Here is a 17,615-nt window from a genome sequence, read left to right as displayed (position 1 = left end):
TGCCCAAACCTTCCCTACTCCATTCCAAGCTCTGCTGTCTTGTACAGAAAAGATTTTCCCAGTAGCCAGTTTTATAGAAGCAATTTCATTCATTTCAAAAATCAACAGTTATGGAGAGATAAGGAGACACAAATTTTCAACCCACTGGTTCACTCCCCAGGTGGCCAGGCCAGCGCCAGGAGCTTCATCTGGGTTTCCCATGTGGGTGGCAGAGGTGCAAGCACTTGGCCCATCCTCCGCTGCTTGCCCAGGACATTAGCAGGGGGCTGGATCAGAAGTAGGGCAGCCGGGACATGAAACAGTGCTCCCCTAGGACACCTCCTCAGGAAGCGCAGCTGAACCAGCTGTGTCCCAGTGCTGGCCCCAGAGGCAGGTCTCTGAAATCTGAATTTCACTGCAGACAGACTGCTGTGCTTTCTGTAGCAGGATTTGTAAGTCACCAGAAGGAAGTGATGGTGTCCCCACCCCCAGGCCCTGGCTGGCTGACTTCTACTTCTCTCCAGCCATCACCAGTGGTTGAGGGTAGGGAGAGGCAATTGCAACCATCATGTGGAAACAGCTTGGTGTCCAGCTTCTGAACCTAAGTGGTTGGAACCCAAATGGGAAATGGTAGAGTTGTACTCGGGTGTAGAGTGGGAGAGGTTTCCATGTGGAGGTGTTGTTGCCCTGTCTTGGAAGTTGAGTGGCATTTGAGCAGGTACAGGAAGTGTTGGGGAGCGTTTCCAAGTGGGAGGAGGCATCCAGAGCAGCGAGATCAGGGTCGGTGGGTGAGGTTAGAGCCACCATGGGGCCCATTTTCTTTGCAGTGGGGTAAAGAGTGGAGAAGTGAAGTGAGGCCTTGGGGGCAGGGGCTAGAAGTGAGAAGAGATAGATCTTCACCACCAAGTGCAAGACCAGGGGGAACCCTAGCTCGTTAGATGCTTTTCCTCTTTCGCTCAGACTTGGGGCTTGGTTGCAGCCTGCAGTGCTGTCACAGGTGGCAGGGAGCCCCATCATGTCCCAGTGGCCAGAGAGGTAGGGGAGCCTGTGGAGAAGGTGAGGCCCGTGGCATGGTGGGCACTTGCGCCTGGTCTGTTGAGCACTCTTCTTTCCTTTCAGTTGGTTGGCCTACTAGACCTTGGCAGAGCAGTCACAACATGAGGTTGCTAACTTTTGAAGTTTGGTACTGAAACCTACTTCATGACCTATTCAGCTAACACAATGAAGTTTTCCCGTGGGCCTCTTTTGGTTTTATGAGACTTAATCCCAGAGGCCTTGCTTCCTGAGGCAGGTAGGTGGGTCAGAATCAGTAATTCTTTTGAGGCAGACCTTCACGGAAGTACAGTTTTCTGGCTGTGTCTTGTACGCTGAACTACAGTTGATCCCGAAGACAGTTGGTCAGCTCTGTAATAAACTACGAGGGAACCCCTCCTGGGAGTGTGTCTTGGGAAACTCAAATCCTGCGTCAGGGGCAGCAAGGACCTTCCCTTGAGTCACCCAGAGAGCTTGGTCAAACTCAGGCTTCTGAGCTCTGCTTCTAGGGTCTGTGTAGACCCAGCCACAGCCCACGAAGTTGTGGTTTTGGTGATTCCCGGGGGTGCTGATGCTGTTGGTCCCAGGCCTACTTTTGAATTGAGCCAAGCCTCCTGTGGGAACGGGAGCTGGTGGAAGCTTGCAGATGCGACCCTTTCTCAAGGACTTCCCCAGCCAGTGCCCTTCCCATCCTGACAGGAGCTTGTGAGGGACCCTCAGGGGCCTCTGCTGGAGGGAGAGAGGAAGGTGGTGCTCCACACTCCCCAGGGAGCCCTCCCTGTTAGGCTGAAAAGAATTTCAAGCCTAGCATACCTGGGCTGCTGCAGTGACATTTGGGGCCCTTGCCGTCCCACCTGCCCACTATGAGGGAGCAGCTGTCGTCAAGGCCACCACTTGGTCATGGAGACTTGAGCAGCTGGTTCTCCACCAAGCCGTCATACTCGGAAGTCGAGGGCTGTCCGTGAGCGGCGGGTGGTCCCTGGACATGTGGACATGGTATCGTGGAAGTGAAGGTGCTGATGCTGAGAAAGAGTGGTAGGAAGCTTGGCAGATACCGAGAGGTCTCCCAGCCCTAGGGATGATCAAGGCCTTTGCGCTCACGCCCACTGCAATGATTAATTGATGTCCTCCATCCTGCTGGACAATTAAGGAAAGCAGGAGAAGGTTGGAAAAGTCTTCAGTTAGACCTAATTTGGCACCATATTGTTTTCTGTTAATCTATTTTGTTTTCTGTCCGTCCGTCCCATGGGACAAGTGCCTTGCTGCTTGCTGAAGCATGCATAACTAATGTCCTCATTAAGGCCTGATCTGTTTATCACGGCCATGCTAGGAAGCCAGGCTGCCAAACCTCGTTGCGAGCTGGGGGCTGTTCCCTCCCTCTGGGCCTCTGCCCCACCTCATTAAGCTGGTCCGGGCTATTGATTGGGAGCCTGTGTTTGGAAGAGTCTCCCTCACTCCATGCATTATCTTGACAGATTGATCAGACCTGATTGAGAACCTCTTAAAGGAACGAACAGCTGTAATGGGAAAGTTGGACTCTGTCATCCGTTAGGATGATTCTGGGAGCCAGAAGAGCAAGGCTGACATCTTGGAGCAATTGTATTTACAATTAACATGGCTGAAAACGATTGCCTCTATTGATCCCCCTTCCTGCAATTACAGCCCCATTGTTTACATTCCAGCACTTCAGTTATAAAAAGGAAATTCAATAATTATTGCATTATTTAAAGTTAAAGTGCCAGAGTTTGCTGGCTGCGCTTGCTGGTTGATTTAACGTTCAGTAAAATCCATGCTGAGTTCTCCATCTTGAGGCCGAAAAGTATCGGCTTTTAATGAGACTTCAAAGGGCGGGGGTGTGGGAGGTGGGGTTGGTGGGAGAAGAGCGCGACCTCGGCTCAGGGTGTATGTCTGGGTTATTTATCGGGGGACCCCAAAAGTAGGGCGGAGAAGTCAGCTGTGTCACTGTCCGTGAAGCTGTCACCCTCCCGCGTGCCTGGCCCTCCTGCTGTTGGCCGTCTCCTGGCATCCTGCTCAGAGACGCATGCTGCTCTCTGTGGTGTGTTGGTCTCCTGTCACCCTCCCAACCTTCAGCACAGCCCAGGGAACTGGAGGAGAAAGGGCACGATGTCGACACCTCCACAGTGGTCCGCACCACAGGCATTTGTTTAGAATGTTCCTTCAGCCTTCCGTTTTTCTCTTTCGAGGGAGAAATGAAATAAGATAATAATAAGTTTAAGAAACGCAACTCCTCTTGTGAGGAAGAAAACAGCTGTGACCTTCCAGCCTGCTCATGTTTCCGTTGGTGAGGAAGGTGAGGAGGAGGGTTTTTGTCAGAGAGCCCGGGCTACAGTAGAGAAGGTCCCTGGCTTTGTGCACCAAGGCCGCGCGCCCTGCTGCAGCAGCCAGAAGGTTGAGGAGCACAGGGAGGCATTTTAAAGCCCGTTTTATTTTTCTGTCTTTGGTTGAAAGTCTTCTGTGGGCTGCATTCCAGCAAGACGTCTGGACAGGTGCACTCAGCAGGGGGCAGAGCAAGGGATGGAAAAATGATGCCTCATGCTGCGTCATCAGGAGTCACGCTTCCAGCCGCAGCCCCGGGCTGCTCCAGGCTGCAGGTGTGAGAGGGGCGAGCAAGATGAATAGAGCCGATTCTGACTTTTATGGAGTATGTGGAGCAGGCCGGTGGCCGGCAGCTGCTTCCATGTGACTTTTTCATTAAGCAGGTGAATTCTTCTGTGCAGGTGTGGTGTGATTTATCCAGTATAGTTTGCCAGAATCTGACACAGTCTTTGGGAAAAGGTGAATGTAGAGATTTTATGTCCTGCTAGTTTTCTTCAGTGTAGCAGGACATTGTCTCCATGACATGGTTCTCAAATTACGCCCTTGGGCCATCCACAGCCACATTACCAGGGACAGTGTTATAAATGCCTGTTCTTGGGCCCAGCCCAGACCTGCTGAATCAGAACTCCTGGGATGGGTCTGGGGTATAACAGGTCTCCCTCCTCTCCCCCCAAGGTTCTTCTGATGCACACTCCAGTTAGAAAACCACTGAGCTAAACCCAGTTATGTCGTTAACTGCCAGGCCCATGGTGTTCTGTCTGCCTGTTAGCCATGACAAAATAAGGTACGGTCTCAGGATACCAAGTCCATGATGGCGCAGAGTGTCTGGGGAGTCATTCACATCTTCTGAAGGGTTGTCCACTTACATTTGCCTGTGAGGTCTTAGAATCTGCCTGCAGGGCACACAGGGCGAGAACCAGTGTCTCCGGGTTATAGATGAGGTGAGGTACCTGTTTTGACCACCAGGTTTTTTGTTTGTTTTTCGTTTCTTGTTCCTGCTCTGTCTTGTGCTTGGAAATCAAAATAAGTAGCTCCTTGAGAGTGGGTTTGGGAGAGCAGCGAGGTGCAGGTGTCAGCCATTGCAGCTGAGTTTTCCCAGCGCCTGCCCTGGTCCTCGCCTGGGACGTCAGCAGAAAGTACCTGAGATGGTTTGGTGGCCAGGAGCAGACTCGGTGCTTGAGTCCCAGCTCCACTCGGTGCTTGAGTTACTGAGATACAAAGTTATTTACCTCTTGGGAAAAAGAAGGCAGACCCATATGGTCTCTGTAACCGCTGGTCAGTGTTCTGGTTTCTGTAGATCGCAAATTCGTATGTAGATGCCAAACATATATTCTTCCTTGGGGTTCAAAGATATGTGTGTGCAGAATGTCAAGCAGGCATGTGAATTGAGTCTTCATTTTTATCATTCATTCTATGTGTAAACTGGGCAAATGATGAAGGTAATAGCGTGAGAAGGCTAACCGCTTATTGGGCATGCTGTGTTGTGAATTTTCAGGGGAGCAGCCCATGGACTCGTTCCTGTGATGCTCAGGGGGTGGGGCGGGGAGGACATTTCTTGCCCAGCTAGAAGCTGGGGTACAGCAGTATGTGTAGCTGACCTGCACAGGGTAGCGTTAAGGGACTGAGAGGGGAGCTTGTCCCCAAGGCATCCCATCCAGAGTGCGGCTTGCTGCACTCCTGCTGGGAACAGGCACACCAGGGTGGCCTTCATGCAGTGCCAGGGACACAGTGCATCTGAAGGAAGATAGGACATTTCTATTCCAAGCCCGCTGTCCTAGTGAAAGGGCTAGGGTTCGGCTGTTGGAAGTTTCAGGAAGATTTTGGAGAGTTTGATGTTTTCTAACCTCCATACACAAGCCACCTTTTAAGGACCTTTTGTGCTCCTCCCACCATTGTAGAGATCAGCCCTCACTTTGGGGACATCCTGCCCCGATCAGCCCCTTGCTAAGGGAAGACCCGGTACCCTTGCTCCGGGTTGGCAGTAACTCCCTGGAGTTCTCTCCTCAGAGGAAGTCAAGTCTGTGATGGGTGGCCACCGGCGTTCCCCTGGGTTCGTGATCTTCCATAAAGATTCCAAGCCAAGGTTGGTGGTGCAGCCCATATGTCCTTGGAGATTGAGAGTGGTGTTTCTCCTTCCAGGACCGGTTAATGCTGGAGCTCTGGAGTGGGGAAATGTCATGCAGAAAAGGGGAAGACCCAGGAATGGGCGATGTCAGCAGTGGCCTCAGCACTCCGATTCAGAGAGTGAGCAGTTGTGGCTGCTTCCAGGGCCTGAGGAGCCTGGCCTAGAAACCAGAAAATAGGTCGGAGCAACCCAAATAGATTGATCTCAGCAGCGTCTTTGCTTCCTTTCACTTTCTTCTTGTGGCTCGTGGTTGAGGCTTGTATCCTTCAGTGTCGGCAGAGCTCCCACAGTGCAGTAGGACTAAATTAGCATGTGCCAAGGACTGAGGGCATGAGTAGATGAAAAGCCAACATTTAACAGAAAATACTTAGATATATTTAGGTGGACTTTTCATGCATCTTCCTGAAAATGTGACATTGAATTTGAGACTGGAGCTCAGCCTTACTGATTGAAAAATTAACCACTCATGCCTAGTTGATGCTATCGGGAAGGAGTGGTTTTCAGATATCCCCGGTGCATTCCTGGGCCAGGGAAGCCTTGTGTTCTAGAACGTCTCTGACCTATGCATCGTGGCTCAATGGTGGTCACATAGAATGCCTTTCCAAGTTCCAGCCCCGTTACTCCCATGCTCTGTGAGACCTTGGGGGCGGCCATGTGACCTCGCTAAGCTTCAGGTTGCTTCTCCAAAGACGTGAGCTGAAAGCTGCCCCCCTCATGGGCCTGTCAGAAACACTTGAAAACACATGTCTTTGCTTCACCAGCAGTCAGTGCTGTGCTTGAGTAGGGTGAAGAATGAACCCACATTGGAGTATTCCTTGTGTTCTGACGTTGGGGAAATAACACTGTGGCCCTGGATCCTCATCATCTTCTTGTTCCTTCAGCTGATTTGCCACTGAACTGTCAGCATCTTTTTTTCCAAGGGAATAGCCTTGGCTTACACCTGCTGCAGGTAGAGGTCTTCCTTTCCATTGTGGTCTCCCGTGTCATGGCCTGACCAGGATGGGAGACAGGCTGTCAGCTTTGGCCAAGCTTCCTTTTCGTGAATTCATAGGAGGGGTCTTCCAGGACATTCTGTGAACTCAAGGGAGGGGAGGGGTTTCTGCACAGTGGAAGGGGTCTGGTACCTCCCAAGGTGACCCATTTGGCTGGTTGGTTTGCCAGGCAGCTGCTCCTCTTCTCAAGGGAGCTTTGTCATTTTCGCACGCTCTCATATTGGGGCCACATTGTGTACACTGGAAACATAGGCAGAGGGTGGGTGGGAGTGTTTATGCTAACAGGTGTTACTTCCCGACTTGGGTGACTGGTGTGTGTGCCCCACACGTACGAGTGTATCAGAATGTACTTTGTCCATTTTGACTTTAAAGGGGAGGCTCCGACAAAAGCTGATCAATATTTTACATTCCATGCATGAAGAGCCAGATGTTAGAAGTTTCCTCTGGCTGGGGAGGAGGAGGGAGCCGGGGCCCCTCCAGATTTACAGAAATCAATGTTCTCTGACAGAAGTTGGTTAGCTTTCCTGGGAAACAAGTAACAGGAACACATTTTTTTGATTTTCACGATGAATTATTTTCTAACAAGAGCCCTCCCTGATGCTCGGTGCTTGGCCGCATGAACGAGCACCACATATTAATAGGGAGGAGTCCCATGAAGCAGCGCTGCCTGGCCGCTCGGCCTTCTTCTCAGTCTTAATTATTAATCTGCTTTTTGCACTTCGGCATATTTGCCAAGCTCATCAAGGGAGGTGCCTCTTAACCAGCAGGGGCTTCCCCTTTCCGAGTTTGTCTCCCTGAATCAGAGCTGGAAGAGAAGCTGCAGGTTTGGGAAGCAACTTGACTGTTCCTATGGCGGAGGCCCCTGCAAGTCATCCCAGGGTGCCCTGAGCTGGGAGGAAGATTGTAACACACAAATGGCCCTCACAGGCTCAGCAGGAGGCACACACCAAGGTCTCTGACCTGTGCAAGTGATCCCACCCCTGCTGCGCTTCCAGTAGTAGCTGCCGACCACCTGACATGACTCTTTGTTGCCCGAGGTGTGGACAGTCTGCCGTCTGCTCAGTGGCTGTGTGGATGGGGTGAGGTAGTCACAGTCTTGCTCTGCTTCCACTTATGAGTCAAACTGAGCACCACCTTCATTCGCAGATACCTCTGTGGGCATTTAGAGAGCAGATCCCGTTGCCAAGGCCGTAGGTTTCTCTCCCTGGAGACGGTGTACCTTCGCAGCTCGTCTGATCTGTTCCTGTGCAGGTGCATGAAAAACCATCCAGGGCCGCTGAAGGGAAAGATGAAGGGAAAGCACAGTCAGGTTCAAGGTCATCAGCAGAACTGGCTGAGCAGGTGCTTTTCCCGGGTCTCAGCTGCCACTCTCTGTGTGCAGCATGATTGGTCTTCCTGTCTTGGATGAAGGGTTGGTCCTGTTTCCTCGTTAGCAGTTTGTTTTTGTGGGGGCTCTGTGCTATACTGTGTGCAGGTGGCCTGCTCCCAGCAGTGGTGTCAAAGTCAGAGGAGGTGCATGGCAGCTGCTTTGTGCATGTGTGTGTGTGTATGTGTGCATGTGTGCATGTATGTATGTGTGTGCATGTGTGTGTGTTGTGAATTTGCATGGTACCTTGCATGTGTGTGTGTATGTGGTGGGTTTGCCTGTTATCTTCCGGTTGTGTGTGTATGGATTTGCATGGTATCTTGTCTCTATATGTATGTGTAGTGTGAGAAAGTTTGTGGTACCCCCTTTGTGCTTATGGGTTTGCATGTCATGCCCTGTGTAAATCACTTTCTGTGTTATGTCCTGTGTTTGTGTGTATGAATAGGAGTATGTGAGTTTAGTGATGTCTCCTGGAATCAAACTAAAACCAAGTCCTGCCAGCCAGGCTTAGCAGCCAGTTTTCTTTGAGTCCTTGGGGAGCATGTGTCACAGTGCACTAATCACAGCTAAAGTTGTTTTGTGTGTGTGTGTGTGTGTGTGTGTGTGTCCTTTCAAAAACTACCCTACTGACCTGGCAGAGGACCTTGGTTAGGAGTCGTGAACACAGAGTGAAGACAAGAGAAACAGGAGAAATGGGACGTGTTCTCCTCAGGCCCTGTGGAGGGCAGAGGCAGAGCGCACTGGGGAATTCAGTGTGTGCGTGTGTGGGAGATTTCCTGCCTGGTCGGGGGAGCATGAGCTCTGGCAGGAGGCAGCGCCTTTATTGAGTGTACCCCTGGGATTTGTGCCTTGGTGGATTCTTCAAATATTCCAGTGAATTTAATTAAATACATTGTGAGCCCAATTGAGGGTATTCTAATTAGCTGGGTCAGGAACAAATTATTCTCCCTCCTTCTCCAAATGAAAACATCTCTCTTCTGCAGGGAAGCCTACCCTTGGCTGCTCCTCCCCCACCCCCGTTCCTGTTTCCTATTGGACAGAGTCTCAGTTCAGCGGGGCCACCGGGGTGTTGCTGGGGAGGTCCGGGAGAGTGGCAGATGTACCCAGTGAGATCATGAAGTTGAGCCACCCTGTAGGTCTCTAGTCTTGTAGTAACACAATACCTAAGATTGGACACTTTATGAAGAAAGAGACTTATTTAGCTCATAATTGTGGAGCATCAGAATCCAATCAAGCAGCCCTATCTGTTGGCCTCGGGCGAGAACCCCCTTGGCTGCACAACAGTGTGTTGAATGGCATCACCACAGGAAAATATTTTTTTAATATAAAGATTTATTTATTTTCATTGGAAAGTCAGGTTTACAAAGAGAAGGAGAGACAGAGAGAAAGATCTTCCGTTGGCTGCTTTACTCTCCAAGTGACTGCAACAGCCAGAACTGATCCAATCCTAAGCCAGGAGCCAGGAGCCTCTTCCGGGTCTCCCACACGGGTGCAGGGCCCCAAGGCTTTGGGCCATACTTGACTGCTTTACTGGGCCACAAACAGGGAGCTGGAAGGGAAGTGGAGCAGCCAGGACAGAAATCAGTGCCCATATGAGAGCCCGGTGCATGCAGGGTGAGGACTTTGGCCACTAGACTACATGCTGGGCCCTGCAAGAAAGAATTTGACAAGGAGAGATGAAGAGACAGAGTGGGGACTCAGGGGCCAGGCCTACTCTCCTGGACCACGCCTTTCTTCTGAAAACTAACTCACTCATGAGACCAGCTTTAGCCCAAGGTCAGTGCTCATGGTGACCTCGTCACCTTCCACTAGGCCATATGTCTTAGACCCACATCACATCCCCATGCTGCAGAACAGATTTCCAGCAAGTAAGCCCTGGGGGACACATTGAAAGCACATGTAAACCACATCCTACTCAAAGCCTGGGAAGTGAATGGCAGGTGTAAGGGGCACCCAGAGGTTAGAACCCTGCTACCAGCTGTGGGTCCTTCTCTAAGTGTAGGACAGCCTGCAGACTAACAGGAGACACAGGAAGCTTGGTGTGGAAAGGACTTATTTCATGCAGGTAGCCCTTGGTAAGCCCAGGTTGGTAAGCAGACTCAGTTTGTTGAGTTGGAATGCGAATGATACAAGCAGGTGTTTCCTCACCACCAAGATAAGGTAATAGGCTGAGTTGATTTTTGAGTGTCTTTGAGTGGAAAGCAAGCCTGGACATCTGAGTTAGGCTTTCATGCATGTCTAAGAGGACCCCACCTGTCCCCTGCGTGACTATCAGCAGGATAGGCTGGGGTTGTTCCCTTTAGCTGCATGGCTCCTGGCGTATGCAGGACCCCTCCTCTTGGCAGACTGAAGAACTCATGGTGGAACCAGAGATTACTGAATGGTTTAGAAATGCCTTCATCTTACCGATTTTCTTTATGTTTTTAGACCAGGATTCCTGTAGTAGCCTTTGTGTCCGTTCAGGAGCACAAACCTGTCACCCAGGAGCCCGTGGATTTGAAGACAGGGTTTTTTGTTTTTGTTTTTGGCATCTCAGTATTCCCAAGTAACTCTTTGTGGTGGTGCTGCCGCTTCAGGCTCTGCTGGGGGAAATTCCAGCCCTTGGGAATGGAATGCTTGCATCCATATTAATATTTTATGTGAGGATATCAGGGCCTCATTGCAAGGAAATCATGTTTCATGGGCAGATTGAGGTGGTGAGAAAGTGTGGCCTGCATGGTTCTTGCTCTAATCTCGCAGTTCCTGATGGCACAGGAATCCCCAGTGGCTCTTACTGCGTTGAATTCTGGGATTCTTTGCTGTACTTTTATCCCCTTGGGTTTAGTGCAAGTTTGCAAAGAGTCCCTGGCTTGTGTCTGTTGCTCACCAGTGCCAGGCTGAACTCTGGCTCCCAGGAATGTTTCCCTGTGGTTTGGGGCTTTCAAGGTGCTTTGTGGGGATGGTGAGGGTGGGGAGAATGAACATAAGCAAACTCGTCCCTTTGCCTCAACGTCTGCCTTATATACTCCTCCTTTTACCCTGGGCAGAAGGATCCAGAAAGTTCTGTGGTGGTGCACTCCAACCCTCTCAAGTTCCATGCCGGGAGCTTGATTCCCAGGCAGTCAAATGGCACATAAATCATTACAGAAAAAAAAAGTTCAAATTTATTTCAAGAGAAATAACTTGTCATTGGCAGTTGTAGTTCCTTTGGCGGTTAGCATTGAGCTCTCAAGCTCCAGCTGCCTGTGGTCGTGAAACTGTTGTGGGGCAGCCGTTTCTTGGACGGATGTAGCTTCGCTCCAGGGCTCTGCACCTGACTGTGTGGAATCACTCAAGGCAGGAGTTAGAGGGGTCTGCTCTGTGGGTGCCTTTGAAGTCCTTGGCATTGCACCTGCTGGCCAGCAGCAGGGCCTCCTGTGGAGTATTTGATTGAGGGCACCCTCCTCTGGTGACTTCGCTGTGGCACTGAGTGCAATTGTAGTCCTTCTTGCAAGGAGCCAGGACTGCCTTAGAGTCCTTCACACTGCTCTGGCGAAGGTAAGCTGTGTACTTAGGAACATGTGTCCTGGGAGAGTGTCACAGCGCTCCGAAGGTGCTCCAATGCATCCCACCCGATAAACCAGACAGAAATATCCAAGAAGCTGTTCCCAAGGCATGGACGTGGAACAAATCAGGCTGCAAAAGGAGACTGGCCATCCAAAGTAGTCCCTGGGTATTCACAGTGTATTTAGTGTCAGTTTCGGGGTGAGGCGTGGGAGATGGGGAGGATGGGAACATGGTATGTGAGCAAGGATCCCGGGTGCCGGTACTGTTTTCTTGGGTCATTTTACTTGAACCTCTGGGGGAATTGTTTCTTCTGTTTCATGGACATCCAAAAGAAAACTTTCCCCTTAACCTACATTGGATCTCTTGGCAAAGAAGGCTTAACCTCTGTCCGCCAGGAGCGTGGCATTTCCCTGTGAGTGGTAAGGGTCAGCTCCGTTCATCGCTTGCTCCCCAGAACTGTGTCAGTGCTCGAGTCACCTCCGCCTCTGCACGCAGGAGTCCGGGTCTGCTGCTTGTTTCAAGGACTCCTCCTTTTCCATTCCAGGCTTTAATAATCCCACGTGCATCCATTTCCTGCTGGCCCACAGGACCTGTGATAAGACAGGACAGATGCCCTTGAGAAAAATTTAAATTTTGCTCTTCAATGGAAAGAAAAAAAATTCTTGTTCTCCTGTTACACTGCCATTTTAAACAGAAAAAGAACTCGACTTTCTTTCCTCTGAAAAAGTCAGCAGCCTTGGCACTGTATGAGTGACCTTGGCTGCAGTACAAGTGTGTGGCTGAAGACTGTTGCTGAAGCCGGGCTTGGCCCCCTGGTCATCTCCTAGGCTCTACAGCCCACCCTGTCACTGTCGTCATTGTGTGGCTCTTGTGTTCGAAAGGCAGCCGTAGGTGAGCCATAAATCAGTGGGCCTAGCTGTGTTCCAATGAAACTCTGTTTACAGAAACACGAGAGTCAGATTCAACCTTAGCTTGCCAACCCCTGATCTAAATAAAGCCAGAGGCTTTGGCGAGCCTTTAATAATTGTTGCAGAAACATCAGTGTGTTTTAGCTCAGAATTTGTGGGTTGAGACTAACAAGGTGGCCGGACATGACTTGGAGGACATTTGGTGGCACCAGAATATACAAACCTCAGGTGGTTGGGAGCCAAGGACCACCAGGAGGGTCCCGTTGGTCAGCAGGTTTACCAGGGTTCTAAAAAGCCACGCAGAGGGACATTTTTGGGGAGAGAGGAATGGGAGTCGGCCCAGTGCTTGTTCCCTAAGCTGCTAAAGAGAGGTGTGTTGGGGGCAAGAGCAGCTCCCCTCCACAGCACCGCATGATCAGTAGTCAGCCCCCTTGGCTGTGGAGCTGTGTCTCGTGGCTGTGCGTCCCCGGCTGCCACCCGCACAGTGCAGGCCCATGCAGCTGACCCAAAGCGTGTCCCCTCTGCTCTGTCCCCCACAGCACCTGCAGCAGCACGAGAGCGGCGTGGAGGGCGAGAGCTGCTACTACCACTGCGTCCTGTGCAACTACTCGACCAAGGCCAAGCTCAACCTCATCCAGCATGTGCGCTCCATGAAGCACCAGCGCAGCGAGAGCCTGCGGAAACTGCAGCGGCTGCAGAAGGGCCTTCCGGAGGAGGACGAGGACCTGGGCCAGATCTTCACCATCCGCAGGTGCCCCTCCACCGACCCAGGTAGGTCTCGCAGAGGAGGGCAGCCCAGGCCTCCTCCTTTGAGGACATTGCAGGCGCGTCGGGAGCAGCTGCTTGTCCACGGGCGGTCTTTGGGGGAACCACCCTGTTCAGGAAGGAACACACGTGGATCTGTGCCTGGTGGTGCTGTTCAGGGAACTGAGGAGTTCTTCCCTTCAGGCTGTGCTCAGCGTGAGGACTCCCCAGGGTGCGAGCAGACAGGATGTGCTCCTCCCTGCCGCTGAGCTCCTCCATGTGCTGCGGGCTGGACTGACAGATCCACAGAGCAGAAGCGGGACCATGCGTCTCATTCAGCGGTTAAGAGGAGAGAGCTGGCGGCTAGAGCGTCTTATCTATAAAAATAAACTCCAGAGGGGCTCACAGCCAGTAATTATACTCTTAAAGACTAGTCACGGCAGAGAGTCCGGTCTCGGCCGCTTCGGGGTGCAGGCCTCCTAGGGGATCTCGCCCGTTCCTGCCGCTTGTGCTGCTGCCTCCCTGGCTCCTCTCTGCGACCAGATTCAAGTGGGACCCCGTTCGTTAGAGTCCTCGCCTCTTCTGCCTGCTCAGCCTCCCTGGCCCTTTCTCCGGCCTGCAAGCACAGAGCTGTTGCCTGCCTCTGAGAGCAAGGAAGCAGCGTGTCGTCCCTGTCCTATAGCCCCGCTCTCTCCCCAGTGGAATCTGTATGCCTCTCCTTAAAGACTGCCCCATGCTGCCGTTTTGCAGCATGCCAGAGCTCCCCTAGAGCCTGTTAGCTGTGATCTCCACGCCGCACTTGGGAAGCGCCCCACTAGCCATCCGATGTCCGCAGCCCAGAGGCCTCCACTGCCACTCGTGCTGTGCCCGTCGTTGACTCAGAGTTGGTTCCTGGGTCCTCTTACGGCGTTTTCTTCCCTCAGCTGGCAGCATGCCATTCCCTGTCTTCCTGCTGCTCTGCCAGGTGCCCGTGCCTGGGTCCAGCCCAGGTCTCTGCCTGCCCCACGTGTGCTGTCCCTGTGTGCCAGGCCCTGGCTGTCAGTTCTGGGGCCTGTGGAGCTTTGGTTTCTTGGGGTGGCCAGCTTTCCTCACAGGCAGGCGGCTGGTGACGCTGGTCACGCCTTGTGGCTGGCAAGCTCCCAGCTCTGCAGCCCATGGGGTGTTCTTCTGGCTGCCCTTGTCCATGGGCGAGGCCTCGCCTGCCTGCCCCTAGCATGTGGGGTGTTGATGTTCTAACCAGACAGAAACCTTGCATGGCTCTGCCAGGCCCTGGCTCGTGCGCCCGTGCACCACAGGGGCTTCTGTCCCTTACAACAGTTTCTGGGACTGTTGCTGGATGGCCTCGTGTTTTGGATGTTGCCTCTCGGCCTTCAACCCTGGAAGGTGTGGATATTACTATCCTCCTCCTCTTCCTTTTCGGACCCACCCCACTTTTGCCCACTCGCACATAAGCCCAGTCCACAAAGAAGCCAGATAGGAGACATACCAACACCCCACACAGCCACACACGTGGATGTTACACCCCAAACCCTACAGATGCACGAGACACCATTCCCACGTACCCCAAACCCTGTGTACAACCACCCAGCAGGCCTTGCACACTTCTACATGTGTCGTAGGCACAGGCAGTGTGGGCTGCCACACCCTGTGCGTGTACACACACACGTACACACTCAATACTGTGTGTGCATTCAGATGTGCACATGCTGTGTCAATACATGTGCACACTGTGCCCCCCGCATGCACATGCAGGCCATGCCCAACGCACAGACACTGCACCCACACACTTCTGCCTCCCACTCTCCAGCCCTCCCTCTACCCTCCGTCTTCCCTTCCCTTCTGTCTTCCATTATGATGAAATAATAATTTGGGGTTATATTAATATTCAGTGTTTTCATTATTATAACTCTATAAATATTAATCACAGCTGAGCCATGTAGAGTTTTATAATTTCGTTTACCTTCTTGTACAACTTTTTGTTTTCCCTGGTTTTTCTAGGTGCCCATGATTAATTCATGCTAACCTTGCTCCTTGTCAGCCCTTGTCTCTCCAGCTTTGCTTCCTCAGGGAGGCATCCCTCCCTGCCCCTGCCTCCCCGCCAGCTTCTCTCTGGCCATGCCCTCCCGACTCCCTGTGCAGGCTGTCCTGCTGCCCCATGCCCATCTTTCCACTGTCCCTCTGTGGGCTGTACCTCTGCGCGGGTCCGCCCGCTGCCCCTCTGTGGGCTGTACCTCTGCCCGGGTCCGCCCGCTGCTCTTCTGTGGGCTGTGCCTCTGCCCGGGTCCGCCCGCTGCCCCTCTGTGGGCTGTACCTCTGCCCGGGTCCGCCCGCTGCCCCTCTGTGGGCTGTACCTCTGCCCGGGTCCGCCCGCTGCCCTTCTGTGGGCTGTACCTCTGCACGAGTCCGCCCGCTGCCCCTCTGTGGGCTGTGCCTCTGTGCGGGTCTGCCTGCTGCCCCTGTGTGTGCCCCTGTAAGGGTCATCTACAGCCCAGTGCTGCTTTCTCTGCAAATGAGATGGCCACACCAAGAGGTGTGGCTGCCCCTGGTTTCCTGGTTGCCCTTGCGGGTGGAGTGGAGGTCTCCCGTAGCCCACTGGCCAGTGCTCCAAACCATGCCACTTGCTTCTTTGGAAATGTGCTGTTAGGGCATGGGATAATTTCCGTCACACCTAGGTCACTGTGCCGCTGTTCCTTTCTTCCTGGGCATTTTCCCAGTGTCTCTTTTAGTCTGGTGACTTCCTCAGCAGAGTCTCTGCGTTGTCTTGTAGTCCATTCCCATGTGTGGGCACTCACGGGAGAGGCAGGTGACTTCATACGAGGGCTGAGCGCTGTGCCACCTGCTGTGGGACCCTTGCTCTGCATCCCAGGGGTCCTGCCCCGCCCCTGACATTGCCTCGATCCGTTTCTCTGTTCTCACTGGAATTGTTCCCTAATGCTTCCTCCTTCCAGCTGGTGTAAATGATTTCCTCAGAGTCTTTTTCTCTCTTTTTCCCTTTCAGCTCTGCACATGTCATTGTCCTACTCATCATCCCATGATTCTTGGTTTCACTGCACTTTTTATGAATGAGGCGCCCTCAGCTAGATTGCTCGGGTGCACCTGCTACAGGCAGATCCCCAGCCTGAGCCACAAGTCTCTGTTGTGTTACCTGCCCTGGTGCGCCCTCCTCCCTGGTGTGTGCAGTGGCAGTGGGCGGCTAGCTGCCTCTCTGGGCGCAGCACCCTTTGGTATTGGGCCTTGGCCTGGAGTCCTGTTGGCCCCGCTCTGCTCCCTGCCCGGGTGTGGCTTCATAGGAACGTGAGCATGCACGTTTTTTAGAAGATGGATGCCCTGGGCTTGGCAGGGCCGAGCTGGTGGGGGTGGTTGGCCCCTCTGGCGCACACAGAGGCTGGATTGCTGCCTCCGTGTCTGCATCAGGACGTTGACCTCGTTTGTGCGGTGTGGAGAGCGTTAGAAGTGCGCTTTTGAGGCCCTGCCAACTTTGACCCTGCACCACGGGTCTGTGATTGTGCCGTCTGGAGCTTGCCATTCTGGGGTTTGCACCTGACCTGGTAAGGTGACGGTGTGTTCTTTCTCCCCTGCTAACTGTCCTCTGCTGTGTGGTCTGCGCCCCACCACATTTTCCACAGAAGCTATCAGAAGTCACTTCCTTTCCAAGCTCCACCTCCTAGCACCTTCTTATGGTTTCAAGATTATCCTTGCTAGGACCTGTGGTGACATGCGCTTTCTCTCCTGTGGATGGCAACGACATGATCTCTTCTGATTTTGTCTGCTGCCCAGTCAAGTTCACATGCACTTGTCAGGCTGGGGGAGGGTGTCCAGGTACAGGAAATTGCAAAGGCTGCCTCCAGCCTTTACGTATGGTGGTAGTAGCCAAAAGTTTCTGTCTGCCTCTGCTGGCCATGTAATCCCTCAAGAAACCTTGTGGCCAGATGTGTGAAATCTCAGCTTTGCCCTTCCCCAGAGGGGTGAGCCCTGGCTGCCATCTGCTGATGGGGAAGCCCTGTCCCTAGCTTCCCTATGGTGATGGAGTGTTTCCCTGGGCTGCCTGGGTGCCGGCTTCTGATATCTTAACCTCCGAAAGCTTCTCAGGTGAGCCCTTCCACTTCCACTCCCCAATCCCATAGTACTTTTAACAATTTACATTTTAATTGATCGATTTAAAAGGCACGGAGAAAGATCTTCCAAAGGTTGATTGTCAAAATGGCCTGCGTGAGCCAGGCCTGGGCCAGGTGGAAGCCAGGAACCTAGAATTCAGTTCAGCTCTTCGGCATAGACTCCAACTGTTAAAGGCAGCACCTCTCCTCCGAACATGCACATTAGCAGGAAGCTGGGGCTGGGAGTGGGGTTGAGACTGAGACTCCAGCACTCCAGTGTGGAGTTCAGGTGTCCCAAGGGCCAGTTTAGTTGCTTCACCCATCACCCCCAGTGCCTAGCTCTCCTTCAGTTGAGGTTGTCAGCTCAGATGGTTTTTCTGCAACACCAAGTGATAGCTCAGCTTGCTTGGGATCCATTCTTTTGCTTTCATGCCTGCCCACGCACAGGTGGAGGAGGTTGGCTTATGTCCAGCAGTGGCAGTGGCTGGCATGGACAGTTTGCTTCTTGAGCTG

The 17,615-nt window shown here is 52.7% G+C and overlaps 1 protein-coding gene across 4 annotated transcripts in view; it reads left to right on the top strand.

The window, feature by feature from the left end:
- Positions 1–17,615, top strand: part of ZFHX3 (zinc finger homeobox 3) — a 269,914-nt gene that overhangs the window by 161,882 nt on the left and 90,417 nt on the right. For all 4 annotated transcript variants that reach the window (XM_058675107.1, XM_058675105.1, XM_058675106.1 and 1 more), the window contains one exon: positions 12,804–13,035. In XM_058675107.1, the coding sequence (XP_058531090.1) occupies positions 12,804–13,035 (232 nt within the window). The remainder of the gene's footprint in view (positions 1–12,803; positions 13,036–17,615) is intronic.

This window comes from Ochotona princeps, chromosome 16 (genome assembly GCF_030435755.1).
Source record: "Ochotona princeps isolate mOchPri1 chromosome 16, mOchPri1.hap1, whole genome shotgun sequence".
NCBI lineage: Eukaryota > Metazoa > Chordata > Mammalia > Lagomorpha > Ochotonidae > Ochotona > Ochotona princeps.
This window is presented reverse-complemented; position numbering and strand designations above follow the sequence as displayed.